Source organism: Zonotrichia leucophrys, chromosome 3 (assembly GCF_028769735.1).
Source record: "Zonotrichia leucophrys gambelii isolate GWCS_2022_RI chromosome 3, RI_Zleu_2.0, whole genome shotgun sequence".
In the NCBI taxonomy this organism is placed as follows: domain Eukaryota; kingdom Metazoa; phylum Chordata; class Aves; order Passeriformes; family Passerellidae; genus Zonotrichia; species Zonotrichia leucophrys.
In genome coordinates, this window is record NC_088172.1 from 33,671,979 (window position 1) to 33,699,142 (window position 27,164).

The 27,164-nt window shown below is 50.4% G+C and overlaps 2 protein-coding genes, 1 long non-coding RNA gene and 1 other non-coding gene across 6 annotated transcripts in view; 2 read left to right on the plus strand and 2 right to left on the minus strand.

The window, feature by feature from the left end:
* Window positions 1-5,378, minus strand: part of HS1BP3 (HCLS1 binding protein 3) — a 59,802-nt gene extending 54,424 nt beyond the window's left edge. The window contains exon 1 of one of the 2 annotated variants that reach the window (XM_064707781.1): window positions 2,104-2,392. In XM_064707781.1, coding sequence (XP_064563851.1) covers window positions 2,104-2,147 — 44 coding nt within the window. In that variant the 5' untranslated portion in view covers window positions 2,148-2,392. Of the gene's footprint in view, window positions 1-2,103; window positions 2,393-5,321 lie in introns of those variants that run through there. The other variant, XM_064707782.1, reaches the window with a different exon arrangement.
* On the minus strand, window positions 2,286-2,367 carry TRNAS-AGA (transfer RNA serine (anticodon AGA)). Its single transcript has one exon. It is a non-coding gene; the product is annotated as a tRNA-Ser (tRNA).
* A 162-nt stretch (window positions 5,379-5,540) lies between the features above and the next one.
* LOC135444805 (uncharacterized) lies at window positions 5,541-8,898 on the plus strand. Of its 2 annotated transcripts, none has more exons than XR_010439277.1 (4): window positions 5,541-5,802; window positions 6,007-6,104; window positions 6,892-7,018; window positions 7,882-8,257. It is a non-coding gene; the product is annotated as an uncharacterized LOC135444805 (long non-coding RNA). The 2 variants fall into 2 exon arrangements; XR_010439278.1 differs by having other exon boundaries at window positions 5,565-5,807; window positions 7,882-8,898.
* An 11,767-nt stretch (window positions 8,899-20,665) lies between these two features.
* On the plus strand, window positions 20,666-24,407 carry GDF7 (growth differentiation factor 7). Its single transcript, XM_064706870.1, has 2 exons — window positions 20,666-20,993; window positions 23,444-24,407. The coding sequence occupies exons 1-2, from the start codon at window positions 20,666-20,668 to the stop codon at window positions 24,364-24,366; spliced, it is 1,251 nt and encodes a 416-aa protein (XP_064562940.1). The 3' UTR covers window positions 24,367-24,407.
* The last annotated feature ends 2,757 nt before the right edge of the window (window positions 24,408-27,164 follow it).

Here is a 27,164-nt window from a genome sequence, read left to right on the forward strand (position 1 = left end):
CCAACTATTTTAAAACTTGTATCTTAAAAAAAAGGAGCAAACGGAGAAAACTGGTTGTTTAATCTGGACACACAGGTTTATTGCTTCTACTCTTTATTTGAATCTAGCTTATCTCCAGTTTACACTTCTGTCTACAAAACAGGCAATTCACCAGAGACCTGGGCACATGGATAACCTTCCTAACAGGAATCACTTCACCCAAATACAAGGAGACCATTCATACCAGCAGCACTGCTGTGAATCAGAGCATTGCACAATCAGACCATGCAGGACTGGCCCAGAACAGAGGAAGTGCAGACTATAAAGGTCAGCTGAACTGAGCAGCTTCCACAGTTCATGGAAGAGCTGAGCGTTCACTCCTGGATTTTTGATTTGCATATAATCATTTAATTGTATTTTAATTAATCTGCTTTCTGTGCTGAAAGGCCAGCATGGGGGGTAGCTAATAGGCACCTCCAGAAAGAAAGTAAAACAGGAGATGCAAGTGCTGTGGACCAGAGAAACATTTATTCCAGCATCTGTATGGCCAGGAGAGCAGAGTCTGTGCTTCCTTGCCTTGATAAACTCAGCCCTGCCAGCAGCACTCAGCTCCAAAAACCTCTCTCCAGAGGGGACCAAATTGTGACATCCCTGGTCATCACAGAAGGAGAAAAAAAATGTACAACTAGTTTTATTTATTAAGTAAAGGGAAAGTACTCACCAAATAGTTTATTTCTCTGTCTGGTCTAATTACAAGTACACAGATTTTATAGGCTCCCCAGAGAAGTGGTCACAGCACCACGCCTGACAGGTTCAAGAACTGTTTGGACAATGCTCTCAGGCACATGGGGTGATCCTTGGGATGTCCTGAGCTGAGCCAGGAGTTGGACTCCATGATCCAACTCAGCATAGTCTGTGATTCCAGGATTTATATTACCACAGCATCTAGGAATCCTATTCCTAAAACAAGTATGTGGAAAAAAGAGTGGAAAAGATCACAGCTCTACAGCTATTTCACCTCAGAAGCTAGCAAGTATGTGCACTTGCTAAAGTCTCAATCCCACACATGCATATATACCCAATTTTATCACTGAAAGCATTCCAATTTCAGTGGGATAATTTGCAAGCGGGTCTTTTTCAGTCGAATGACTAAATGTAAAATTAATCCAGGTGTTCCAATTTCCACTTCCAAGGCTAAACTTAATATAACGTCAGTCCTACAAAACATCTGTTAGTCACATTAGATACATTTGAAGGTTCAAGGCCACTGCTTCAAGGAAAGTCCATCGCTGATACAGCCAAATATTTAAGGATTAAAATAATGACTTTGAAGTTAAATCGACTGAAATATTCATTATTTATGTCCTAGGAGGTAAGGACCTTGCTGAATCAACACTTCTGCTTCTCATGTCTCATCTGATAGGAAACTGCTTTCATGTGATCTCAAATACCTCATAGAGATTAAAAAAAAAAAAGAGAAAGATCTATCAATTTCCCTGTAAAAGATTGCCATAAGCATTTTCTTCTTGAGGTATTTCTCATCAGGATTCCTTTACCACACCTAGGAAGAAACAGGGTTTAACATTTAACGCAAAGGAGAAGAGCGCCCCTGCACCACGCAGGGGACAGCTTCCAGGAGGTGGGAAAGGAGAATAAACTCTTTTTCTGCCCATCCCTGGGCTGCCGGCCAGCGGGGACACAAGGAGGAGACGCAGGGATACAGGGAACCAGCCAAAGCACTGTGACACCGCCGCACACCGCAGGATGTGCAGGATAAACCCAAATTCCTGCCCACCCATCCCTGAACACCGACATGGATGTGTCCGGTGGGCGACAGCACCCAAAGCTGCGCCGGAGCGGACGGCAAAGGAGGCGGAGCGGTCACAAGAGGAGAGGGAGGCCACACAGGACGGGCCAGGGATCCCCCCGGCTGTGGAATGCAGGAAAACTGGTGAACAAGCGCCCCGGGGCAAGCCCACAGAGCACCACCCGGCTTCCCCTCTGCCTCCGCCGCTCCTTCCTTTGCTTCCCCTTCCCTTTCTCCTTGCCCGCTCCCCTCGGGCTGCCCCGCCGAGGCCGCAGCCGATGAGGGCGCGGGGCGCTGCCCGGCCCGGCTCACGGTACCTGGTGGTGGCCAGCACGGCGGGAGCCGGGCCGCGCTGCTCCATGGCCGCGGGAGGAGGTCCCGCCTCTCTTCCCGGGGCCGGACTCGCCGTCCTGCCGGATGTCAGGCGTCGCCGGCTCCGGTGCAAAACGAGAGGGGAGAAGAAAACGTCCGGCACGGGGAAGAAAAGAGAAGCTCGGCTCGTAGTCGGCAGGATTCGAACCTGCGCGGGGAGACCCCAATGGATTTCTAGTCCATCGCCTTAACCACTCGGCCACGACTACACCGACGGGCGGGAGTGCCGCCGCGTGAGCCCGACTAACTCACTCCACAATTCCTCTTCCTTCCGGACCCAAACTGCCTTCAACTTCCCCCAAGCCTCGGTGAATGCCCGGGCGCTCTTCCTCCTCACGGGAAACAGCTCGCACGCACTCCCGCTGACACAATGGGCACGGCGCTGCTTCCCGAGGCACGACCATCCCCGCAGCCCCGCCACACGCCTCGGAGCGGCTGCGTGTTCCGAAGTTCATTTTGGGAAAGAAGAGGGAAGCAGCCGGTCCTTGTGCTGCCCCTGGGGCACCCGCGGCTCGCCTGGGCTGCCCTGGTTTGTTTGCGGGCTGCTGGGCGTACCTGGGCCCTTGGTTATCCCGCGGCCTCTCTGCGCTGCCGGGCACGGCTCCTGCAGGGAGAAAAGCTTGTGGAAAAAAAAAAAAAAAGCTTTGCACTGGGCACAGCTTCGTGGAATCACGGAATTACAAAGTCGCTGTGGTTGCAAAAGACCTAAAATCATGGGATCCAATCGTTTACCCATCCACTATGTTCACCACTAAACCATAACCCTAAGTGCTACAGCCACATATTTATTTGAGACACTCAGACAGCAACTCCACAACTTCCCTGAACAGCCTGTCCCAATGCCTGATCACCCTTTCAGTGTAGAATTTTTTCTCCTAATATCCAATTTAAATCTCTTTAGGTGCAACACGAGGCTCTGTCTTCATCTATCACTTGTTACTTGGGAGAAGAGACCCCCGCCTGGCTGCATCCTCCTTTCAGGTGGTTGTAGAGAGTGATGAGGTTCCCCCGAGCCTCCTTTTCTCCAGGTTAAACGCCACCAGCTCCCTCAGCTGCTCCTCAACACATTTGTGCTCCAGACCCTTCTCACCAGCTCTGCTGTCCTTCTCTGCAGAGACAGAAACCACAGCCAGGGAATATTATAAAAGTGATAAAAAACAGATGCTGATACTGCATCAGTGCAGCTGGCCTCCAAACAGGCTCAGCACCTCAACTGGGTGTGCAGCAGTGTCCCCAGAGAGGAGCAGCCCTTGAAAGAGGACCTAGTGAGTAGATTGAGATTTTTCACCCTGGAGGAGTTTGGGAGTGTTGGAAATGTCAAAATCAAGAGCGATCCAAAGTGGCAGACACAGAAAAATCTTTTGATGCTTGTGGTGAAACAAGAAATCTGGAACATGAAACCTACGAGTCAAAACAAAAGGGAGACTTCATAGGTGGTGTTCCTTTCTAAATCCCCATTGTTTTCTCTCTCTGCCACTACAAACCTTTTGCTAAGCAGAGCGTAAACACCACCACCCAGCTGCAGCCTTTCTGGTACAGGAGTTGCGGTTTCCAGAAATGCTGCAAGCCACCAGAAAGTGCTTTTGGAACATTAATTGTTCTCATGTGGCCTCTGAAGGGTTAAAAAACCCTGGGGTTGAGTTCCTGAAAGCTTATAATGAATAGTTTTATGGCTAAACAAATTGCTTCTCTAATGGCATTTTTATTCCCATTTGACTTCCTGGATAATGCAATTTATTCAGATAGTAACAAGGAGGAAGCAGCTGGCAGTTTGCTATCTGAGACAACAAAAATAGAGCAGGACCTGAGCCCATGAGCTCCCACTGAAGCTTGTCATGCCCACTGAGCAGTGTCCTTCCGTGCCAGTGAAGGGGCTGCAAAAGCTGGGGGTTTTCTCCCCAAACAGAAATGTCTGCTTGGCCCTAGTGAGCTGCCACTCTGTGTATGCTGTGTCTGTGCACTCACGGAGAAGTCTGAGCACTGCCTATTTACCTGATTTCCTAACAAGTCTTGTCATACAGGGCATTTTTTATAACTCCACAGCCCATACCATCATAACATATGAATAAAAAACAAGTCCCCCAGTGGTGCTAACCTCTGAAGTTGTGGAAATAATCAGCTGATTTTCCCATATAGGTTAGGGCAAGGTCTGTTCAGATGGTGACTGTGAAGAGTGAACCTCTGCATCAAAGGTGGACACAGATCAAACCTGTCAGTAGAAAACTAACATGCCAATAGAGCTACCTGCAGGAGCTAGGCATCAATTTTCCTCTTTGAAAGGCAAGCTCCCAGAATACTTGAAGTTTGATTCCCATGTTGCTTTGGATGCTACACAGAAAATTTTTTCCACTTAACCAATTTTTTTACTCAATTAGCCACTGGAAACCCGCAGGGGAAAGCCTATGGGAGAATGTGTTGTCATTATATTACAAGGGTTCTATTATCATTACATTACAAAGGCTCCATATTGCCAGAGTTTCATACCTCCTTGATGTTTCTTGCAGGCAGCTCCTGCAGGCCCTGACTCTTCCTTGTCCTCACAGCAGCCAACTGACTCCAGTTCCCTCAGCCAACCAACCCACTCTTTTATAACACTCTGCTGATTGGCTGCAGCTGCGGCCTGTTAACATCAGGCCTGCTCCTAATCCTCAGTAATTAACCCGGCTGCAACTCTTTAGGGGGTAAAATTACATTCTATACTTCCTTTATTTACTTATATTCTATCCTCTGACAATTTCCCCTTTTTCTTTTAATTACAGAGTTGCAGCATTTCTAGAAGGACGTACTCAAATAAATTACCATTATCACACATTCATATATTTCATTTAGAACTAAGAGTTACACAAATGTTCAAACAACATATTATAGTACAAATACATCTATTTCAAAACATTAGATCAGTTTTGCAGCTTTTCTCAGTTTGCTAAGTACTTATCTTCAAAACCTTTTATACTCATATTTAATGAATGTTAATAGCTGTAATTGATATATTTTACCAATAGTTTAGTATTCAAGTCCTTCTGCCCAAATCCACAGGGTTATATAGTTTAGTAGTTGAGCCCTTTTTCCCAAATCATGCCAGGGTCACCATTTGTTGTCATTATATTGCAAGAGTTCTATTGCTATTACATGGCAAGGATTCCACATTGCCAGAGTTTCATACCTCCTTGATGTTTCTCATAGGCAGCTCCTCCAGGCACCGCCTCTTCCTTGCCCTCACAGCAGCCACCTGACTCCAATTCCCTCAGCCAACCAATCCACTCTTTTATAACACTCTGCTGATTGGCTGCAGCTGCGGCCTGTTAACATCAGGCCTGCTCCTAATCCTTAGTAATTGGCTCAGCTGCAAGTCTTTAGGGGGTAAGATTACATTCTATACTTTATTTACTATATTCTATCCCCCTACAAGTATGTCCAAAGAATCTGAGGACCAATGCCAATAATAATCATCACTTGTAAACTTACATTTTCTTACCTACTACTTGGGTTACCCTCAGCTATTTCTCTCTTTCGTGGTCCCTTCTGCCTCAGTTAAATTCTTTGTGAGCAAAGGAAAGACAAAGAAACTCTCTGAATTTTCAGGACTATTTTCTTTGAGATTTGTGGCTTTTTTTCCCTGCCTCTTGACTCTGCAGTACTGACGGGTATGGTATGTTGCTTGTCTTATTTTTATCCATTCTTTTTCTGTTTCATTTTCCCTTTCTTTCCATACCCTCAACAAACTCAATCAGCATATTCATGCAGTCTGTGTTTACTAGCCTAATTTATGCATAGCCTCTGTAGCAAAACTATTAATTAATTTGCATAGAATGACTGCCTAAATAGAAATGCACGTTCTTTTACTGCAGGTATGTGTGGTACTGTACTAGACCCTCTGTGGTTTCTGCATAAATGAGGCAAGGCCAAAGATGACTGCTCCAAGTGAGAGAAGATACTCCAGGAAAAGGTAAGTCTGATTTCTGTCAAAAGCTTCTAGAAAGTGAAGGAAAAGAATGAGTGGGAGATAAATAATTAAGCTCAATAGGAGGTTGAAGGAAGTTTTGGTTGTCTTCAAGATGTCTGAGCATTGGGAAGTGTCCATGTAAGAGGAACTCATGCTGAAAATGGTATTGTCCAGGAAGGCTAAGATATCTCTGCCAACACAGAGGTGATGGAGAAGCCAGGTTTTAAACAAAGCGTTTATGGGAAGATGCACGTAACCTCTTTAACTAGAGGTGTTGCTGTTTCATGAGTCAAGTGTCTGTTTCTGGTTTTACTACCACCACCATAAAAAATCTTTTAGCTGTCATTTCACAGAATCAAAAGGAAAATTAGTTATTCTTAGAACTAAAAACTCAGATACCTACTACAAGTAAATCCCAACTGCACTACAATATCCTTATAAATGTAATGATTTTGGGACACCTTTTGAACATTTGGGTTCAGCAGTATGGTTCTGCTGGTCTGGGAATCCCTACTACATAACTATTTTATGCCTTGTGTCCTGATCTGACTTCTTGATAATCTTGGTTTTTCACACTGACATAGTCTAGGTCTCCACTTTACCCAGTTGCTTATCACTTTGGGCTATGAAACAAGAATATTTTCCCTCAGAGCTACAATGTCCAGCACTGGTAGGGCTCTCAGAGCAAAGGGCTCCTGAGGCTCAGCAGCAACTGGGAAATGAGTTTATATAATTTTCCCCCACTTCTCTCTTCCCTTCCATGACCAATATTTCTACTCTCCTTCCACAGTACCTCTGCTCTTCTAACCTCTGACTACACACAAGAGCAGGAACTGCAGGTGTTTCCTTCAACACAAGGAAAAGCACTGAAAAAGAGTGTAAAGGGGGAGAGGTGGTTCTTGTGAAGCTCTTTCCAGGTGAGGTGGGCATCCCCTGCCACCCTGCACTGCTCTCTCATCAAACCTCTGCCCTGAAGTGTCACAGATCAGGGAGATCTGGCTTTGGGCCCCCTCCCAAATCCTGCTCCCAGACGCTTGGCACAGGCCCATGGTGTGTGGGTATTACAGACATAATGCTCAGACACTCAGCTGAAAGTGTTTAGGCTCAGGGACAGCAGCACATCAGTTTTGTTCGCCTCTGATCTGTTTTCTGTCCACTAGAGAGCACTCAAATACCACCTATGGACACGGGATGGGCACTGGTGCTGACTGCAGGCCCCAGCTGTGTCTCATCGGGCTGCTTTTGCATGCAGCAGAGTTAATTTTCTTCATAGCATCTGCTAAACCGTGGCACTCCCCCTTTGGGAGCCCACTGCCCACCCCTGTTTGGCACCATTCATTCACACACAATCCCAGCTCCAGGGTAACCCTCAGCTCATGCTCACAACCAGTTACACTGGGATTTTCTACAGAACTAAAGTCAGTCAGTGATGTGTTTGCACTTAGGACTGATGTCTGTACTTACTTTTGATACACAATTTACTCCCAATTGTTAACTTTCACTGACTCACAGCCTAGAGGGGTTGTCTCAGCCGCTTTCCTCAGCATGGAAGCAGGGGGATCTAGTGGTATGAAAAAGGGGAAGAATTGCCACCTGTGCTCGAGGACTGCTCACCAGCCATCTCCAGCAGGCACTGAGGTCCCATAAAGGGTTAAAGCAAGGAAGAAAAACCTCTCAGAGCCTGTTAGAATATTGAGTGATTTGTGGCTGGGGTCTGTTCATGCTGTTCAATGCAAACGGACTGCAGTCCTACAGTTTAATCCCTCTCTGTTCTTCACAGGGGCACGGGGAGATGAAGGGTCTCCATCAGGGTCAAGGTGTGACCCCATGAACTCATCCCAGGGTCATGTCTGTCTCCTGTACACTGAGCAGGGACCGGCTCCTGCAGCACTGCATCCCTGCCTGGCTGTGATTCTTGGCAGCTCATGGATTTGCTTTTCATCTCCTCAAAGCAGCAGGAGAACAACAGTGGGTTTATAAGCCCAGAGGAAATTGTCCACCAAGTTTTGAATCCCTGGCAGAGGACTCTAGCTGTAATCATGGCAGGATGAGGGGAAATCAGAGCCCTGCTTAGGGTATAGTAAATAAAATGTGGGGGAAAAAGCAAGGGCAAATGAACATATTTAAAAACAAAATAAATCAGCTGTGGAAACACAATTTAAAAGCTGAACATGGAATTTTTTTCCAGCCTTGATCTGGGAGAGATGCAATATAATTTCATTACTGAAAAAGGCTGTGCTAAGAGTCCAGTGAGATGATCACTCACTTATCACTCCTAACACTATTTGTTTTCAGATGACAATTACAAAACCCAGATGTGAACAACTAGGAGATTTTATATTAGGACTGGGCTTCTCAGTGAGTTTCAAAGGTAGCCAAAATGGTAGATTTAAAGTTCACTCTTGTTATATGATGTGGTAAGGTTGTTGATAGCCTGTCATGACAATCTTTTAATCTACACACCTCCTAAACTCAGTATAGATTTATTCTGGAGAGAAAGGAGCGGAGTTATAGAGCTGTTATTCATTATGTCTCATGCTTTCCTCCCTGCTTTAAACATTTAACCTGTAATATGATGAGCCACATGTCAGGAATAATCTAGTATAAACCATAGGTAATCCCTACTGAAAGATAAGCCTGGCTCTTGACCTGCCGCAGCCCTGGAATTAAAATTCCACCTCTCTTGAATTTGGGTGTACTAGGTAAATCATGGATCAGTTTCATGGTAGCCAGTGAGGAAGAAAAGATGAGATTTCCTGGTTTCCCTCAGTTTAATAAAACCAAACCCTAAAATGCAGAAAGTTGTCTCTATTATTCAAAAACCACATCTACAGTAGAGAAATACAGTGATTTTAATTTTTTTTCCCCCAAAGAAACCATAGGTTTTGGGTAGTTAAGTCTTTACATAGCAGCAATGGAAAGTATTTCCCCAGTCCAGGAAAAGTGAAGGAACCGTCAATAACTGCACAAGTTTCCACCTAAATATGTTGCCAAGATTTTCAAGTCTGTCTTCACCACACACCTGACCGAAGCCCAAGGATTTTACCATCACTTCCCTCACTCCCACCAAATAAGCTCTGGAGGCGTTTATGTTTGTGCTAAGTTATTTAGTTGGAAATGAGCAAGAGCCCAAGGCCTGCTTGGTTTTGGTGTTGGCTCCTGGTTGGTCATTACCGTGTGAAAGTGTGGAAGTGACTCCCTGTATGCAGATTCCTGACTGTGTAAGGAAGTGTAAAGGCTGACTGAGAGTGATGGAGACCCAGGCTTCTCTGCTGAACTGCCCACCAGGGCACAGTGTGAGCCATCCTGGTCAGAGCTGGCCAGGTTTTGTTCCTGGATTTCGTTCTAAAATTAGGAAACATTTCAGGGTCATTGTTGAGACAATTCCTCCATTTTTTATGAGTGATTCTGGACCTAACTGAAATTCTCCCAAAAGGAAAAATTTCAACTTTCGGAATTAGCAAGCAAAACAAAAAGGGCTGGGAGGTGAAGGGGTGTTAGTATGTTATTCTTCAGCACCTCTTCCTAAAAAGGTGTGTGCCATTACTCTGTCTGTTGCTCCCTGTATCTGCCAGTCTCTGTGGCTGCTCCCCACTGAAAAACACTGCAGTGACTCAATGAACCATTTTAACCAAGCACAACACAGGAGGGAATGGCTGGACAAATTTCAGCTCCTCCAACCACTGTAAAAACCTGGCAGCTCAGTAGGTGAGAGGCCAGGATTTGTGTCCCTCTAAGGGAAAAACTGAGGCATAAACTCAGCAGATACCTGTTTGATTTGGCTCACCAGCCACTTCTCATATACCTCCAATGTGATGGAAATAAAATGCAAGTACAATGCAGGCTTTTTGGTAAACTGAGTCACATTGCTTCTGCTGCATTTTTTTCAAGATAACTAATTTGGCAGATGCCATGAGGGCCATTTCAATGGCCCAACCTTTTCTAGGTGACAGCAAGCCAGGATAGAGTGGCCCAGTTGTCCAAGGAGATCTGCAAGATGCCTCTGTCTCAAAGCACCATCAATACAACCCATCTCATCAACCAGCCATTCATACACAGCTGGAGTAGGAAGGCGAGCATCTTTCCAGGGCATTGCTGTTTCTTTCAGGAGCTGAGTTTAGCCCACAGATACTTTACAACAAGCATTTTGAGTCAGATGCTCTGATGCTTACCTAGAAAGTGGCGAACAGATTCTGGGTAATATGGACATGGTATTTACATTCATGGGTTTTTAATTAAGATATTTGTGGCTGCAATTGTAAAGGTATTATGAATCAGTAACTACTTGCTTATCTAGTGTTACACAGGGAGATTATTCTTGCTTTAAATTAGATTTTGACCTGCACAGCATCTTGCTCTGTGCTGATCTGGTAGACTGGTTTTTTAGTCAATAGACAAAAGGAAAACTTCTGATCCAAGGAATGGCACAGCTGATGTGTGTCTAACAAATCTCATGTTGTAGATCAAGTGAAATGAATCTATCCTAAATACTTTATCACATTCCTCCAAAACAGTGAACACTAAAGTGGCCCTCCATGGGTGTTGGAGATGTTAGAGAAGTGGGTGATTGTGCTTCAGAATGACAGAGGGTAAAATGTCCCCAGAAAGAGCTGTAGCCTTTTAGGGTACAGTGGTGTAGCAAACATTTTGGATATTTTTCTCATGAGTCAAGTTTTCAGTTTTCTCTAGTGCAAGAAGCAACCACCACCTGGTGAGAGAAACAATCATCCTGAGGAGAATGGAAATGAAGTCTCCTTGGGAGAGCACATTGTTCAAGCTGGTCCTACAACCAGTTGTTTTTATTCCTTGTTCATACGATGGAGCCTAAGCTGGAATCAGTCACTGGGGCATTCAAAGCTACAATTACAAAACCAGAATGGTAATTGCTACCTGAGCATTGCACACTCTGGGGAAGTGGTCTGGGCAGTGCTGAACTGGCAAGTATTTTTACTGGGAAATGCAGGAATTGAAAAAAAAAGGCTGTTTGCATGGAAGGTGCTCTTCCTTCCTGACACTCCACCAGGAACATCCATTCCAATCCTGTGCAAGGTTGTAAATACAACTTTAGTATTTCCTCAGTTCTTTTCCCAAGCTGCCCACAAGAGCAATCAGGGACTTGTTGCAGAAGAGAGAGAAAAACGAAGGTGGGAAGGAGTGTGGCTGTCCCAGGATCTCCACAGCCCTTCCCAAGGCTGTGTTCTTCAGTGCTCTTGCTGCCAGCTTCTCAGCTCCCCACCAAATACCATGGACCCAGACCTTTCTTCCAACAAGCAAAGCCACTGTTTCTTCGCTGGCTAAGGTGCAGCCCAGCCATGCTGGAATAAGCTTTTGAAGGAATGAAGGCAGGGCCACAGACAATCCTGACAATGACCTAGGTTTTCTATACACAAGCCTGTCAGGTACCCCGCCCTGATCTCCAGGGTCTCCAGTCTTTCATTTATACAATAAAATTAAATAATGCCAGGGAGCCAGCTCAGCATTGTCACAGAGTTATGAGGGTCTCTGGTGTGTTTTTGGATTCAGACCCTGATGAAGAGTTCCTGGGGCAGTTCAGTTGTTTACAGAGGCTGGGGACCTTTCTCAGCTGACAGCTTGTACATCACCATCAGCCTTGGAGATGATGGGAGTTTATCCATGTGGACATAGGCTGATCCACAGCACGTGACCCTGGTACCAATGAGTGTTCCTACCAACATTTCGTGTACATGTATAGATGTGGCCCAAGTGGCTACCTCTACTTGCACAATTATGTCTGCCTGAAGAGCTCATGAGCTTTTATATTCATAACCTCTCTTATAAATATTGCATCCACAAGCCAGTACTGTGCAGAAGGAAAAACTGTGGAGAAGATTGAGAGGAAAAAGCTGCAGAGAAGATTCAGATCTGGGTTCATTTGCAGTTTCCACATTGGTAATTCATCAAGGCCCAGAATAACCTTTAACTGTCCTTGTGCCTTTGACTCTTATAAAAACTGTCAGCCAAGACTGAATCCACATGCAGGGTGGGGTGAGGCCCTACAGAAAGGACAGAGGCAGAATTTAACATCTCCTTGTTCCAAGTGTGAAGTGCTGGTTAGCAAATCAGCAGCTGCCATCCCAACAATAATTTCATTTCATTTCATTTCATTTCATTTCATTTCATTTCATTTCATTTCATTTCATTTCATACAGGACTCAGTCATATTAAGTATTTTGAGCTGTACTTTTCTTCTGGACACAGATGAAGGAGCCCAGAATGGCATATTTTGACTTACTAACCTTGAGATCAATGTGTGAACCACAGAAATAAGCAGACCTCCCTGTACACTGCTGAAGTGACCCACACACAGTGCTCTGCTCTTCAAGGATTTCTTCAGTGTCAGAAAGTCCATTTTATTTTATTTTTTCCTACTAAATTCTGATGATCTTTTCAAAAGGTCACGTGCTCAGGTGCTAAAATAAGTACCCGGGGTTTCTCTGCAGGATGCTCAGGACTCACGGAATCATTTAGTTTGGAAAAGGTCTGTAGACATCGTGCTACATCTGTACACATCGTAAATGAGGCAGAAGGTTAGAAGCCCCCCCACTTTTCTGAGGCAGCAGCTGGAGGTCTGGATGTCTCAGGTAGCACCATATATTCACATTAAAGAATCTGCTATTGTCTCAGGTGCCTGAACCTGTGCATAAGTGTTCTGGTCGGTAAGGACAGACAAGTGGGCAAGGCAAAGCAAGTGTGTTGCCTGCATTAAATATAAATCATAGAATCATAAAAAGGCCTGGATTGGAAGGGACCTTAAATATGATCTTGTTCTCTCCTGCTACTGTCATGGACAGGGACACCTTCCACCAGGTCAGGTTACTCAGGGTCCCATCCAACCTGACCTTGAACACTTCCAGGGACAGGACATCCACAGCTTCTCTGGGCAACCTGTGGCTGTGCCTCACCACCGTCACAGTAAAGAATTTATTCCTATCATCAAATCTAAATCTCTTGTCTTTTAGTTTAAAACTATTCCCCCTTGCCCTGTCTGCACGTATAAAAAATGGCTCTGTTTCTTTTCTGTAAGCCCCCCGTAGGTACTGTAAGGCTGCAGTGAGGTCCCCCCAGAGCCTTCTCCAGCCTGGACAGCCCCAGCTCTCTCAGCCAGCCTGCATAGGAGAGGTGCTCCACCCCTAGGATCATCTTTGTGTCCTACTATAAATAACAGGTCTGTGCCTTTCTTGTTGAGGCACAAACAGATGCTACCCAAATACTGATGTCAGCCTACACCAGCTTGTCTGCAGAGAGCTGAGATAGGCAGTTGTGAACACACAATCAAGGTCATGCCCAACAGGGCACTTGACATTCCACACTGATGTGTGTCACTGGCTCCATCCATGCAGCTGTCCCTGTCCAGAGGCATGCCTTTAACTTTAGTGAGAGAACTAAATAAATCTGCAGGGGCTGCAGGATGTAATACAATGCATATATCTCCTTTTATTGCATTTACCAATGGAAAGATACATAGGCAGAAAGCTTGTTCTAAGTTACACCTCAAAACTTTGCAAAGGATCCTTCCTTAAGCAAGATGTGATTTTCTCTTTGTATGAACTTGGTGACTGTTTGAGACAGTCTCAAATGTGAAATAAAATGCAACTTCACCTGACACACCTATGGTAAAAACTTTAACACCTGATCCTGCAACTCACACTCGTCTGTCTAATGCAGAGCAGAGAGGAAAAGGGGTGTGCCCACAAAATGTGTTCCCATTTGCAGCCAGTTTTCCATCTCCCTCCTTTTTACACAGGACACACTTGTGCTGGGTTGCTTTATGAGTATTTCACAGCCTGCGCGGAGAGAAACGAGTGGGTGCCTTCCGAACTGCGAGTGCCTTCCACATCCCACCCGCGCCTTGGAAAACGCCTTTCGCGGAGCCGAATTGCTATAAATCCCTTCTCCAGGAGATGGTGCTCCTGCCCTGGGAGAGCCCTTCCCAGGAATGCACGCTTCCAGAGGATGCTCGATCCCAGCGCGGCCCCGGCCCGTCTGCTGAGCTGGGACGGGGCCATGGCTCCGTGGGATGCGTTCTCTTCCGAGCTTCTCATGCTGCTCGGCAGCTGAAGGAGAAGGAGGCACACAGCATGAATTTTTGTTTAGAAAAAGTTGGAAAAGGCAAGATGGAAAAGGAAAGCAGAAATGGTGGGGTTAAAATGCAGAACTGGGTAGGAGACCAGGAAGTATCAGTGGTAAGATTTGGTTTGTGAGCTGCTCAGTTTGCCCCATGGTGTGTGCTGGTGTCTGTGGGGCCTCTCGGGTGAGATCCATCTCTCCTGTGGGGCCAAACACCCCATGTGTGTCATGGAAGGACATGCTGCCCTGGCAGGGAGGTCAGGGACAAGCTTTGATGGGAGTGATGCAGACCATGCAAAGCTGCAATCGAACACAACTTTTCACCACATCTTTCCCCCCCACCCACACACCCACCTTCCTCCATTCCTCCTCCTCCTCACAGCCCAGCGCAGCAGCAGGCACAGAGGAGTGCTGGGGTTGGACTGAGGGTGGCAGGTCTTCTCTGGCCATCTGCACACCTCAGCCAACACCCAGGGCTTGGTGGTGTCCCCAGTAACTGTCCAGGAAACCAGATTTGCCAGAATTTAGTTCCATTTGTCAGGCCTGTGGCAGAAAATAAAAGCATGGGATTAGAACACTGAAGTGAATGAGAGAAAAAAGGTAACAACAATACCAAAGCATAAGAAGATAACTTAAAGGGGGGAAAAAAAACCCAGACACCTTCCTTCTATGTTCATAGTGGTGAACAGCTGCACCCAGAAAGTTATGAGTGAGGTAATTGGAGTTATTATTGGAGTTATGACCCATAACTGGAGTTGGTGGTAAGACTTTGCATTGCAATGGGAAGCAAAGGACTTGGTTTTGTATGGAGGAATTCTGTCTCAAGTGGCAGAGAAGTGAGCCTGACACAGCAGTCATGAGCAGCACTGGCTGGAAGGGATGGGGAGAGGGCAGAGAAGGAATCTCCTAGGAAGAGTTGGGAGCTGGAAAGATCAGGGTGAGGTACTCTGTTCCTTTCCTGGTGTTCCCTTGGGTATCTACTGGCAAATACTCTCCCAGCCAGGTGTCCCCTTCTCCTCCCTGATGCCCCCAGATCTCAGAAGCCTTGACAAAGGGACTGGGAGCTGGAGGACAAGAAGCTGGGGAGGATGTGATGTGGGAAACTGATGAGAGAAAAAAAGACTGAGTGGAGATCAAAGGATTTAATACATAAGAATAAGGAATCATGGAGCAGAGCTTGAGGACAGCTGTAGAAGAATAAGGAATCATGGAGCAGAGCTTGAGGACAGCTGTAGGACAGTAGCATGTTCCCCTTGCAGCATGTTCATCCAGGGCTGGGAGGAGACAGCTGACAGCTTTCTTGACCTCTGTGGCAGCTGTCTCAGCTGGGCTCTGTGTTCATGCTGCAGGAACTGCTTTCTGGAGGTACTGGTCTCCCTCCAGGAACTAGTAATGGGAAGAAGGTGATTAGTTAGACTGAAAAGGAACCCAAAATGAAGGGAAGTGAATCCCACCCCTTCCAACCAGATGCTGGCCTAGACTACCACCATGAGGACACTTGTGGTGAGTCATCACCATGATCCAGCATCTGTGACTAGTGCATTGACAAATTACTTGCTGACTCTGCACTTTTCAAAAAGCAGAGTCAGCTTTTAAAATTTGTTTTAATTGACTGAGTGCTCAGTTGTGTTTTGACTCACTATTTTCAGGTGGCTTATGCCAGATTCTGTCAACCAGATGCTGAATAGGACAATTTTCCCTGAGGGGATATTGGAAAGCCTTTTTCAAGAAGCTTTTTTGTTTCCAGAAGGATTGAACTCTCCACAAAGCATTTCCTGTCCCCTAGCTAGAGCTCAGTGCTCAAACTGCTCAAATAGAAAGTGAAGCGAGACAAGCTCAGCTTTAGGCAGCCAGACTGAGCTGACGTCAGGTCTCTGGGCCTGAAGCAGAGCAGCCTACGGGGTCCTTGAATCCATCTGATGTTTCATGCATGGAGTTTGTACCTTGATTTGTCTTATCTTCCCTGGCTATCCCTGAGCAGACAATCAGAAAGAATTCAGCTTGGCCTCAGTTTAAGTAAGTTTTGGAAGGAGTTGCTTGAAGATTTGGAAAGAAAATGCTGCTGTTGCTTAGCTACTTGCTGAGCTGGCCCTGCCGTCACTTGCAGCCATCTCGCTAGAAGACATTTGTTAAGTGAAGCCCCAAGAGGCTTCTTGTGTGGTCACTACATGAAAACACACTCTTCCAAATAGCCACTGGCATCAATGGTTTGATCACTGAACTTGCTCAAAACTTGAAAATCTGGTGGAGCCCCACTGGCTCAGCTAACAGCTGCAAACTCAGCTAACAGCTGCAAACACCTCCACTTTTGAGGTATGGAGGGGGTTTGTCACTGCAGCTTATTTCTATTCCATCAGAAAGGGCTGCTAACAGGGAAGGTGCACAGCTCTGGGAATGTAGCTGAGACATGAGGCACATGGTTATTCCTTGAGGATTTCACTTCTGCCTCAGTTTCCTACTTTGGGAAGTGGTCTTCCATGCCTGGTAGGGTTCTTGTTAAATCAAATTCACGCCTGTGATGAAGAGCATCAGTAGGGCAGCCCTTCTGCCAGGCTGGGCTCTTGCCCATAGCTGTTCAAGAGGAGGTAGCATGGCAGGGTGATTCACCATGACCAGGACTCAACCCCTGAGCATGGAGATGATCCAGTGCTTCACACACAAAGGTACCCAGCTGCCATGGACAATGCAGAAGGACAAGGGCAGTGCTGGGCACGAAAATAGGGAGCTCAGGAAGGGAGACTGCAACAGAGGGGAAAAGCCCAAATGTCAGCCAGGCAGGAATGATTCCTACCTGACCCTGAAGCAATCACCATGCAAAAAATGTTCCCAGTAATAAAACTGGCTTAGTGAGAAGACTGTCCCCTGCCTTCCAGAAACCTGACCAAAAGGGTCTATTGGTCAAGGAAGGGAGAGACTGTAATGGGACCTGGTGCAAGCTGTCTCAGGAGTCAGGATCCCTCCTGGGCATACAGCCATTGGCTTCATGTTCCTTGGGACTGGTTCTTAGGGAAAAAATAGAGGCAAATGTGGCCCTTTATCGTCATCTTAGGTTTTGGCACACTTCTGATTTAATACTCTGTGAACAGGGTGTCAGGACAGTCTCAAAACTGTGTTTTCAGCCCATGATGGAGATACTCAGAGGATTTTTAAGTGTAAGAGCAAAGAGAGATGGAGCAAGTGAGCAGGGCTGGAGCCAGGATCAGCACGTTGGTTGAGGGGCCCCACGGGCAGGAGCACATTGCTGTGCCCACAGCAGTGGGGAGTGCCCTCAGGAGGAACCAGCCTATTTACTGGTGAAGCTGAACGGACAGAAAATCTCCCTCAGTTATGTGGGTGTTTTTTTCTGTATAAACTTGCTAATTGAGTTGTAAAATAAAACTGCAGCCTTTCCTCTCCAATTTCTGCTGCTGCAGCAGCGTGCTAATTTGGGTTTGGAAGGGGGCTGGTAGAAAGTGGCTTTTTGCCAGGGTGAAATTATGCACAAAAGTTTTTCAGTGGGAGAGAAGGGAGCCCATCCCCAGCACAGGGAAGGACTGGGGGCAGGAGCTGCTGTGCTGCTGTGCAGGGCTCAGGAGGCTTGGGAAGGTCCTGCAGCTGGTCTGGGCTGGGCTGATGGAAATTCAAGAAAGCCCAAAAGGGTTTAAATGAGGCTGCAATGGAGAACAGATGGGAAAGTCAGTGCCTGTGCGTCTCGATAGACGCTGTGTGGTTGGGAGGATGAGCCGTGGGGTTTCACATCTTCCCTCTGGCTCAGCTGGGCAGGATTTGCTGCTTGGGTTGGGGTACCTGTGTGTGTGTGTGTGCATGTGTGTGTGTGTGTGTGTGTGTGTGTTCATGTGCCTTCTGGTGCTCACAGGCACGTGTCCATGTCACTGGGGTTGTGTGGGGGTCTGTGTGCCTGTGTCTAGGTCTCCATACAGACAATGAGCACAGGGATCTGCCCCTTGTCACCCAGCAGCACAAGGCTCTGTCATGGGGACAGCTGCACACAGGGACAAGGATGGTGTGGTGCAAATTGATGCACAGGAACCCCTTGCTCAGCTCTGCCAGCTCGCAGCAGGCAGGGATTTGGCTCTGGTGCCCACACTGGGGGCTGAGAAAAGGACTGGTCTGTGGGCAAAAAAAGTTGTGGGGGAAGAACAATCAGGAGGCACAGCTGTCTGTTGCATCAATGTAACTTTAATTTTTGAAACATACAGATCAAAAATGCAATGACAGTGACAGTTCCAGTCCCAGGGACTTTGGTGGAGCTTGGGGTTCCACAGTTGTGGGGCGGGAACATGCATCCCAACCTGCAGGAGGATGTGCAGACTTTGGAGCTTGAGGCTGAAGCGTTGTAGGACTGGGGCCCACACTCACCATTTTTGTCCCTTTCACTATTTCCCATAAAACTGACTGTGTGAAATGGTTCCAGGCAGGATGCTCCAGAAACCATTGCAAGAAACCTGGAGGTTTTATGGATAGACTTGTCTGCCTATTGAACAGTCCTTCTTATCCCACCATCCTTCCACCCTTTTGCTGACCCTTTTGGTCCCTTCCTTGGGCAGCACTCAGTGCTGCCCTGCCCTGTAGTGGGAGAATCAGGAGCACAATTTGGAGCCTGGGGCTGCTCTTTGAGGTGGGATTAAGTGGGACAGGACCAGACAGTGCTTTTCAGCATTCCCATCTTTGGGAAGAGATGCCTTGAGCCCTGCTGCCATGTTCTCGTTCTGGGAGGGCTCCTGAGTGGAGCCTCAGCACCCTGGCCAGGGGGGAGAGAAGCCTCAGGGCTGGGAGGTCTTGTCAGATGGTTTTTAAAAATGACCTTTAGTATCTGAACAACATCAGGCTGGATTTAAAAAGAGGCTGACAGAAGAATAACAGTTAATGAAGCTTCCTCTGCGAGCCCTTCCCCTGCCTCCTGCCCTAGCTGGGTTAGGCTCCCGGGGGTCACTAGCTGCTGGGGAGGGGGGTGGTGTGTGCAAGGCCCCGTGTGAACACACTAGGTGTGCAAATGTCATGCAAGCCATGCCAACCCCATGGGCAGGCTGTGCAAGCCCTGTGCAAAGGCTGTGCAAACTCCACAAGTGCTGTGCAAGGTGTGCAAATGGCTTCAGGCCTGGCCATCCAGCGTGCATGGGACAAGAATTTGTTGGGGTGGGGTTTTCTTGGGATGGTGTCCTGGGAGTGCCGTCCGTGCCTCTGCACAGTGTGTGTGTACATACCGAGCAAAGCCGCTGGTTGGCATTAGAAACCTGCTCACAATGCGGTGACAGGACACCTGTAAAATTACAGCAGAAAGAAATCCAAGAGGCTGCAGAGACAAATGCTCGTGAGAAGCGATTGTTTCAGGGGGGGAGAAGAAGAAAAAAAAGCCGTGTTTGTTTTGGCGAAACACCTACATTCCTTCAAATAAATCATCGCAGCGCTTGTTTTTGTATTTGCGGAGAAATCGCAACAGACATAACCAGGGACTTAAGAGACTTGAAATAACATCCTAGCAAATACCCCACTTTGTTATTTTAATCGAGACCCAAGGAAACATCTGAATTTTACCAAGGAAACCCTCAGCGCGAGGGAAAACATCAGCCCGCAGCCCGGCTGGGTCTTTGTTTTGCTCCGGTGTCGGACTCCCGAGGCGGAATTACCGGGGCCGATGGAGGCTCGGGCCAGCCCGGGGCATCTCGGAGCGGTGCGGGGGGAGCCCGGGCCACGGGGCTGCCCCACAGCGGGTCGCTCCGGCTCCCCCGGCCGCTGTCCGGCCCCGCCGCCGGCATCACCCCCGCGGGCCAGTGTCGGGGAAAGGGGTCTGCCCGAAACATGGGGTGCGGTTCCTCCGTTCGAAACAGAGCCGGGACAGCCCCATCTCCAGTGTAGGACCGGGACCCCCGCCTCAGTACGGGGCGCTGAGGGACCCGCTCCAATACGGGGAGAAATTTCCCGGTCCAGTCTTCGGTGGTCTCCCGGTCAGTCCCCGTTTCGAAATTTGACCCCTGCAAACAGAAGTGGTGGTGCCCCCCAACCTCCCGCCATCCGAACAGGGGTCACCTTCCACAGTCAAACACAGCCCCATTCCACGCCACAGCCAGGCTGGGGTGACGCCTTGGCACGGGGCTGTGGGACGCGGCTCCCCCCGCCAAACGAGGGGTGCGGGTGCCCCCACCGGGGGCGGGCCCGGGGCCTAGAGGGATCTCTCACCTGCCGGGGGACACGGGGCGGGATCCGATGGAGGGTCCGGGGGTTCCTCACCTGGCGGAGGAGGCGGGGCGAGGTCCAGAGGGGTTCCGGGGGTCTCTCACCTGCCGGGGCGGGCGGGGCGGGCGCGGGCGGCGCTGGGACGGGGAGGGGCGAGCGGCCGGCAGGGGGCGCCCCCGGGCGGCGGGCGGCCGCGGCCCCGGCGGTGGCGGCGGCGGCGGCGGCGGCGGCGAAGACGATGTTCAAAAGCGGGCGGGGAGCGGCGGCGGCAGCAGCTCCGCGCCGAGCCCCGGGCCGCCGCCATGCGCCTCCGCGCCGCCGCCGCCGCCCTCTGCCTCTGCCTGCTGGGCGCCTGCCGCCTTCGCCGCGGGCTGGAGGCCGCCGCCGTGCGCGGCCCGTCGGCGGCCGCTCCCCAGCGACCCTCGGCAGCCGCGCCTTCCTCCGCCTCCTCCTCCTCCGCCGCCGCCGCCTCCCCCTTCTCCTCCCCGCCGCGGAGGGACGGGGCTCTCCGTAACGGCACGGTGGTGCCGCATCATTACATGGTGGCCCTGTACCAGCGCCTGGCCGCCCGCCGCGCCCCCGGCCGCCGCGCCGACACCGTGACGGGCTTCGCGGAGCGGGCGCGCAGCGGTGAGTGCCGGGCAGCCGCGGCCGGGCCGGCGAACGCGGAACGACCGCCCCTCCGGGACTCCGCCGTCGGGCGGGAGAGAAGTCGATGCTTGGGCTTCGGAATGCGCTTGGGAATGGGGATGCTGCTCGGAGATGGAGACGGTGCACGGGTGTGGGAATCGTACTCCTGTGTGCCTGTGGGGATGGATACACGGGGTTGTGCATCACTCTGAGCGTGAGTTTGGGGACGTGGTGGCACATGGAGAGGATGCTCGCATGTTGGTCCGAGCACGGGGCTGTTCCCGGGATAGGATTGTGCGTTGGTTGGGGAATGGTGTGGGATTGTGCGCTGGTTTCCGCACGGGGTGGTTGCAGGGGATGGAGCTTCACGGGATAGGGGCATCCCGGTTGTTTAACGGGAACGAAGCCGTGCGCGAATCTCAGCGTGGCACTGGGGGCGAGGACAGGGCTGGGAGTGGGATTGTGCGTGAGCATACGATGAGGAGGGCTGACGATGAGGACAGCAAAAGGTTTGTGCCTGGCACCGGTGAAGGGATTGGTGGAGATGAGCGTGGCGCAGAGCGGGGCTCTGGGGTGGCGATGGGGTTGCACACGCAGTCGGTGTCGAGGGTGGCGCTTGGTGCTGGGGATGCGGTTCGGGACGGGGCGAGCGGCGGTGCGGGGCTCTCGGGACCTGCCGCCACCTGATGCGGGGCCGGGCCGTGCGGCGCACTTTGAGAGCAGCTTCTCCGCGCCGCATCCCCCGTCCTGCCAGAGCCTTTGCAGCCCGAAAAACTCCGCGGGGCACCGCGACGGGCCGGGCCGGGCCAGGGAGGGAGCGCAGCCGCAGTGTCCCGGGGGGTGCTCGGTCCCGAGCGGCCGCGGCGCTCCGGAGCGACTGGGTTAGCAATTTCTGCAGGGAGCGACTCCGCTAACGCCGCCGGCTGAGCTCGGCATCGCGGTCCCCTTCCCTCTCTTCGCCCTCTTTTGCCCTCTTCATACCCGCAAATCTAATAATAATAATCAAATGCACATACGCACCTAATAATAAACTTTTAACAAACACATGTATGTATGTACTTCGCGCCCTGCCGGCCAAGTGCGCACGGCTGAGGGGTAAAAAATAATACATTCCTGATCGAATAAAATGAAAAGGCAAACTGAAAAGCAGCGCCAGCCGCCCCCCGTCCCTGTCGCTGGCGGGAGAGCCCCTCCAGTCCCATTCCCGCACCCCCCAGCCCCATTCCCACACCCAGAAGGGGCCGTATCCTTTGCGGGAGAAGGTTTACTGGAAGCTGATGGGGAAACGTCGGGGGAGCGAGGCGGGACCGGGAGGAGGATGCTCCGGTGGGAGGGTGGGCAGTGCTCGGCTTGTGAGTGCTGGGCGAAAGCTGAGCACAGGTCCTGGGAAGTTTCAGCGCAAAACGAAACCAGATGAACTCTTCAAAGGGATCTCCTTATCTGCTCTTATCTGCTTCTCATAGGAATTTTAGATCTGCTTTTCAAATAGTAATTTTAAGAACCATAATGAATAACAATAATAATAGTACCGTTAATGATAATAATAGCAGCAGCAGCAGCCAATGACAGGGAGAAGCAGTTTCTTTCCCCCGGCGGGCGGTGCAGGCTGTGCCCAGCGGCGCTGCGGGGCGGGGGATCGGGCAGGCCCTGCCGCAGCGGATCGGGGCGCTCCGGTCACAGCTGAGATGTGTGCAGCATGCCCAGGTCAGGTTTCTCGTTAACGAGGGAGAAAACAAAAAAACCAACCCTCCCAGGACTCAATTCACCTCTTCTTCCCAGCACCACCTCCTTTGGTGCTTATTTTTTAATTCACATTGAGTATGTTTATTCATTGCTAGAAACTGCACAAGTCTGTGTCAGGTCTTTGAATGCACTAAAAGTAGCGCCGAACTGAGGCTGGGCTCGCTTTCAGCCGCTGTGGGTGCCTCTGTCAGACCTGTGTGCCTGTGCCTGTCTGCGAGGGGAAAGTGGAATTTCTAACAGCATGTGTATGTGAGTGACATTTGGGGCAGAAGAAATAGGTGACAAACTGCCAATTGGGGGTGGTAATGTGCTGCACAGGTTCAGGTGTGGCTTCCGTGCCAAAACAGAATAGTGGTGCATCTGGGGTCACTGGAACACCTGGGAGGAAGCAGAGAAGCCTCCTCAGGATGTGGAGAAGAGTGCTGATGAGAAGCCAATTGTTTGAATTGATTCCTCTCTCCCTCTGCACCTTCTCCTTCCCATTTGTTTTCGGTGCCCCCAGGCAGAGTGACGCTCCTGAATGCAGGACACACAGCCTGTGTTCCGCTGGGATGCTCAGGAAGCCGTGCTGCACAGCGACATCTCCCCCATTACCTCTGCGTCCCTTGCACCTCCCTAATGAGAGCTTGGCTTTGGCTTGCTGATATTGAAATATTTTTTTCCTTTTTTTTTTTTTTTTTTTTTTCTCTCTGTGTTATCTCTTCCAGATGCCTCCCCGTCGGCCTCGGAGCAGCGGTACCTCTTTGACATCTCCAGCCTGCCTGAGGCAGAGGAGGTGACGGGCGCGGAGCTGCGAATCCTGCGCTCGGTGCCCGAGAACCGGAGCCTGGCGCTGTCCGCCGAGGGCTCCTTCCACCGCCTCCTGCTCACCGCCTGCCCCGCCCGGGACGGCGAGGAGCCCCGGCTGCTGGACTCCCGCGCCGCGGACCTTCTGGACGCGGGCTCCTCCCGATGGGAGGTGTTTGATGTCCGGGAGGTCTTGCGGGCCCGGAGGGAGAGCTCGGCCTCGGGGCAGCTGCTGTGCTTCCAGCTGCGGGTGGTGTCGGACGGCTCGGGGCAGGCGCTGCCCCCCCGGCAGCTGGGCTTCGGCAAGCCCCGGCCGCAGCCCCACGAGCGGGCCCTGCTCGTGGCCTTCTCCCGCACGCAGAGGAAGGAGAACCTCTTCAAGGAGATCCGGGATAAGATCAAGGCCCTGGGCAGCCCCCCCTTCCTGGAGCCCCCCGATCCCGGGCAGGAGGCGTTCCTGAGGCGCAGGAAGAGGAGGACCACCATTGCGGCCCGCTCCGGGGGCAGAGGCCACGGCAAGAAGGCCAAGACGCGCTGCAGCAGGAAGCCCCTGCACGTGAACTTCAAGGAGCTGGGCTGGGATGACTGGATCATCGCCCCCCTGGATTACGAGGCCTACCACTGCGAGGGGGTCTGCGACTTCCCGCTGCGCTCCCACCTGGAGCCCACCAACCACGCCATCATCCAGACCCTGATGAACTCCATGGACCCCGAGTCCACCCCCCCGAGCTGCTGCGTGCCCTCCAAGCTCAGCCCCATCAGCATCCTCTACATTGACTCTGGGAACAACGTGGTTTACAAACAGTACGAGGACATGGTCGTGGAGACGTGTGGCTGCAGGTAGCAATTTCTGCAGCTCTCCCTATCCCTCCTGGCCTTGCTCAGCAGCCCTGCCCATTTTATATATATATATAAATATAAATATATATATATAAAATATATATATATAGATATATACACACGTACACATTTTGGTGTGTGCCTTTCCAAAAGCCAAGCTCAGAGCAGGTGTCCCCTGTCTTCCCTGGGCCACCCTGGCCATGACCCCAGGAGGGATGGGGGTGTCCCTCTGAGACTGAGGCTGCCACCATCTCTGTGCCTTGGGAATGGTTCCCCGCCTCTGAGCTCTGCCTGATACACTTGGTCTGCCTACGTGGAGCTGACAACTTCTTTCCCAAATGTTTTGGAAAATGTCTAGCCAAAATTGTCTTGGCCAGAATGATGACCTGGGGTGGGGGGAGGTGGAGTGGTGTCTGCAGCAGAGGGATCAGGTCAGCATCACCCTCTGGCTGTGGCAGTGGGATGGAGGTGAGATAGGAATGCTCTTTGCTTTGAGTCAAATGAGTTTTTCTGGCAGTCTTCAAATTGCTGCCCTGAGTTTCCTGATGGAAAAATAAGAGATCCCTGGGGGAAGGCAGGGGGTGGAGAACCTGTGGCTGTCATGGGCTGTAATCACTTGGTGCAGGCCTGTTTGCAGTGGGGAGAGGCTTGTGAGTCTGCTGGCAGAGACAGGAAAGAGGGAGAACCAGAGGCTAAAAGAGTCAGGAGTGAAGCAGAGCTTGTGCTCTTACAAAGATGGGAGTGGCCCTGGGAGGCGTTAGCTGGGGGTGCCTCCACTCCACATGGTCGGAAGCGCTGGCTTTGCTGTCTGTGTCTTGCAGGAGGTACTGGTGGGTGAGTCCCCTCCCTTTCTTGCACAAAACTGTGTTTCCAAGGCATCCTGGGAGCCCAGCATCAGTCCTGCAAGTTACACAGCCATCCTGAGCCTGTCTGGAGAGAAACTAAGGTCCCAGGTTCCCTAGGGAAGAGCCATTTTGCTCGGGTTCTTCTCTTTCCAAATAATCTCTATAAAAGCACTAAGCTCCACCCTGTCTTCCTTTGACATCGATTTCCCAGGGAGCTGTGTCACTCCCTGGAGTGCTGGCTGCTCCCTGCTCCATTAAGGGAGCTGGATCCTCCAGGAGCAGACCTTTCCCATGCCGAGGGCTGAGTGCTACCCTCAGGGACTGCTATGCTAAGTGGGCTGCTTTGACATGTGCTGAAAGGGTTTCAGTAACTCAGGAGCTGAGTTAATAAATGACCTTTAAACCAGAGAACCTCTTCATCCATGCCAGGGTGTGCTTTGGATGCTGGGAGGCTTTTCTGCTGCACCTCAGTGGGTTTTGGTACCAAACTGTGGCTTGGCTTAGACCAGAGATGTGTTTGCACAGATTTTGTGTTTGATGGTTTGTTTTTTTCTTGTGGCCAGGGTGTTGGTGTGTAAGCATCAGCGCTTATTAGTGATGGGAGTTTGCCTTTGGAGGAGGTAAATCCCTGCTGGAAGCATGGGGCTTTTCCTACATAAATCCAGTTGTCCTCCATGGCAGGGGTGTTCTGCTGGGAGGGCTGAGCCTGGCCAGGGCAGAGAGGGGGTCACCTCAAAGAACTCTGCTGAGATCCAATTGATTTCAAAGATCAGAAAAGCCTTGGTGAGGTTCAACAGCCCCTTCCCCCCAAGTGCATCAGTAGGAGGTGAATGTGTCCATGGAAAACAGTGACAGATCCACTGGGATAACCCCCAGCCTCCCTCCATCCCTGCCCACAGAGCCTGCTCTGCATCCTCAGGCTGGGGCTGGTGGCAGCTCAGGGGAGAAAGTGTGGGGCCCATAAGTTTCATGTACCCCCTTGACACCTGCAGAGCTCCTCTGGCCTTACATCCATGCATCCAAGAGGAAAACCCATGTCCCTACCTCAGCATGCATGTAAATATACGCTAATGATGTACCTCCCTCCAGGGGCCCAGGGGCATGCTGAGAGATGGAGATGGGGAGGAAGAGGAAGGATCAGGTCCATGCCGTGCGTTTTCTGCCTGTCAGCATTTGGGGAGGTCCCTGAGTGGGTGAGGAGGGGTCAGCACGAGGGTTTGTGGATTTCCTCCTCCCTTTGGCTTCAGCACAGCTGGCTGGGGAAGGAGGTTGGCACAGCAGTGCTCGAGCTGCCAGATTCCACATCAGTTATAAAGTTACCAAGCTTTGGAAGTACCTAATTTTTAAATTGCCTTTGGTTGTTTGATAGTTTTTCTCACTGCTGAGACAATTTTTTTAAAATGTTTTTGTTTCCTTTACCCCCTCCCCTTCCTCCAAATATTTGTGGTGAGGGTTCATGGGCAGTTCACATCCAAGGAAGATATATGTAGCTCCTGGCAGCCCCTGCTGGCTCTTGTGAGCCTTCACCAAAAAGGTGCAGGCCTGCTGCTGTGGCACTGTGTCCCAGGGGTGGTAATGCCAGTGGCTCCCAGTTCTTGTGGGTATTTTTCATCCAGAGTTGCAGGGAACAGACAGATGTCACCCACCTCAGGTCTGGAGGTGGCTGATGGAGAGCAGGGTGACAGGGTGGGTCTTGCAGCTCTTCACCCCAGCCCCAGTTCTGGGGCTGTGCCCACTGCTGGGGCTTTTGTCCTGAGCCCAGTGATGGCTTTGCTGATGCTGGGGACAAAAGCAGTGACTCAGTTGCTGCAGTTCCGTGGCCTGGAGCACAAGGATAAATGAGAGGGGAAGATCTGGGGGAAGCACAGATGTTGCTGCTGCTGGCAGTGATGCTGTCCATGGTTTCACCCATTGGGAACCCAGCCTGGCTCTCCTGGCTGGGGCACCCCTGGACAGG

Bases quoted from the DNA above. Each gene is read 5' to 3' on its own strand.
- GDF7 (XM_064706870.1), top strand. From the start codon at position 20,666: ATGCGCCTCCGCGCCGCCGCCGCCGCCCTCTGCCTCTGCCTGCTGGGC. The intron at 20,994-23,443 runs GTGAGTGCCGGG...TATCTCTTCCAG, and splicing joins CGCGGAGCGGGCGCGCAGCG to ATGCCTCCCCGTCGGCCTCG.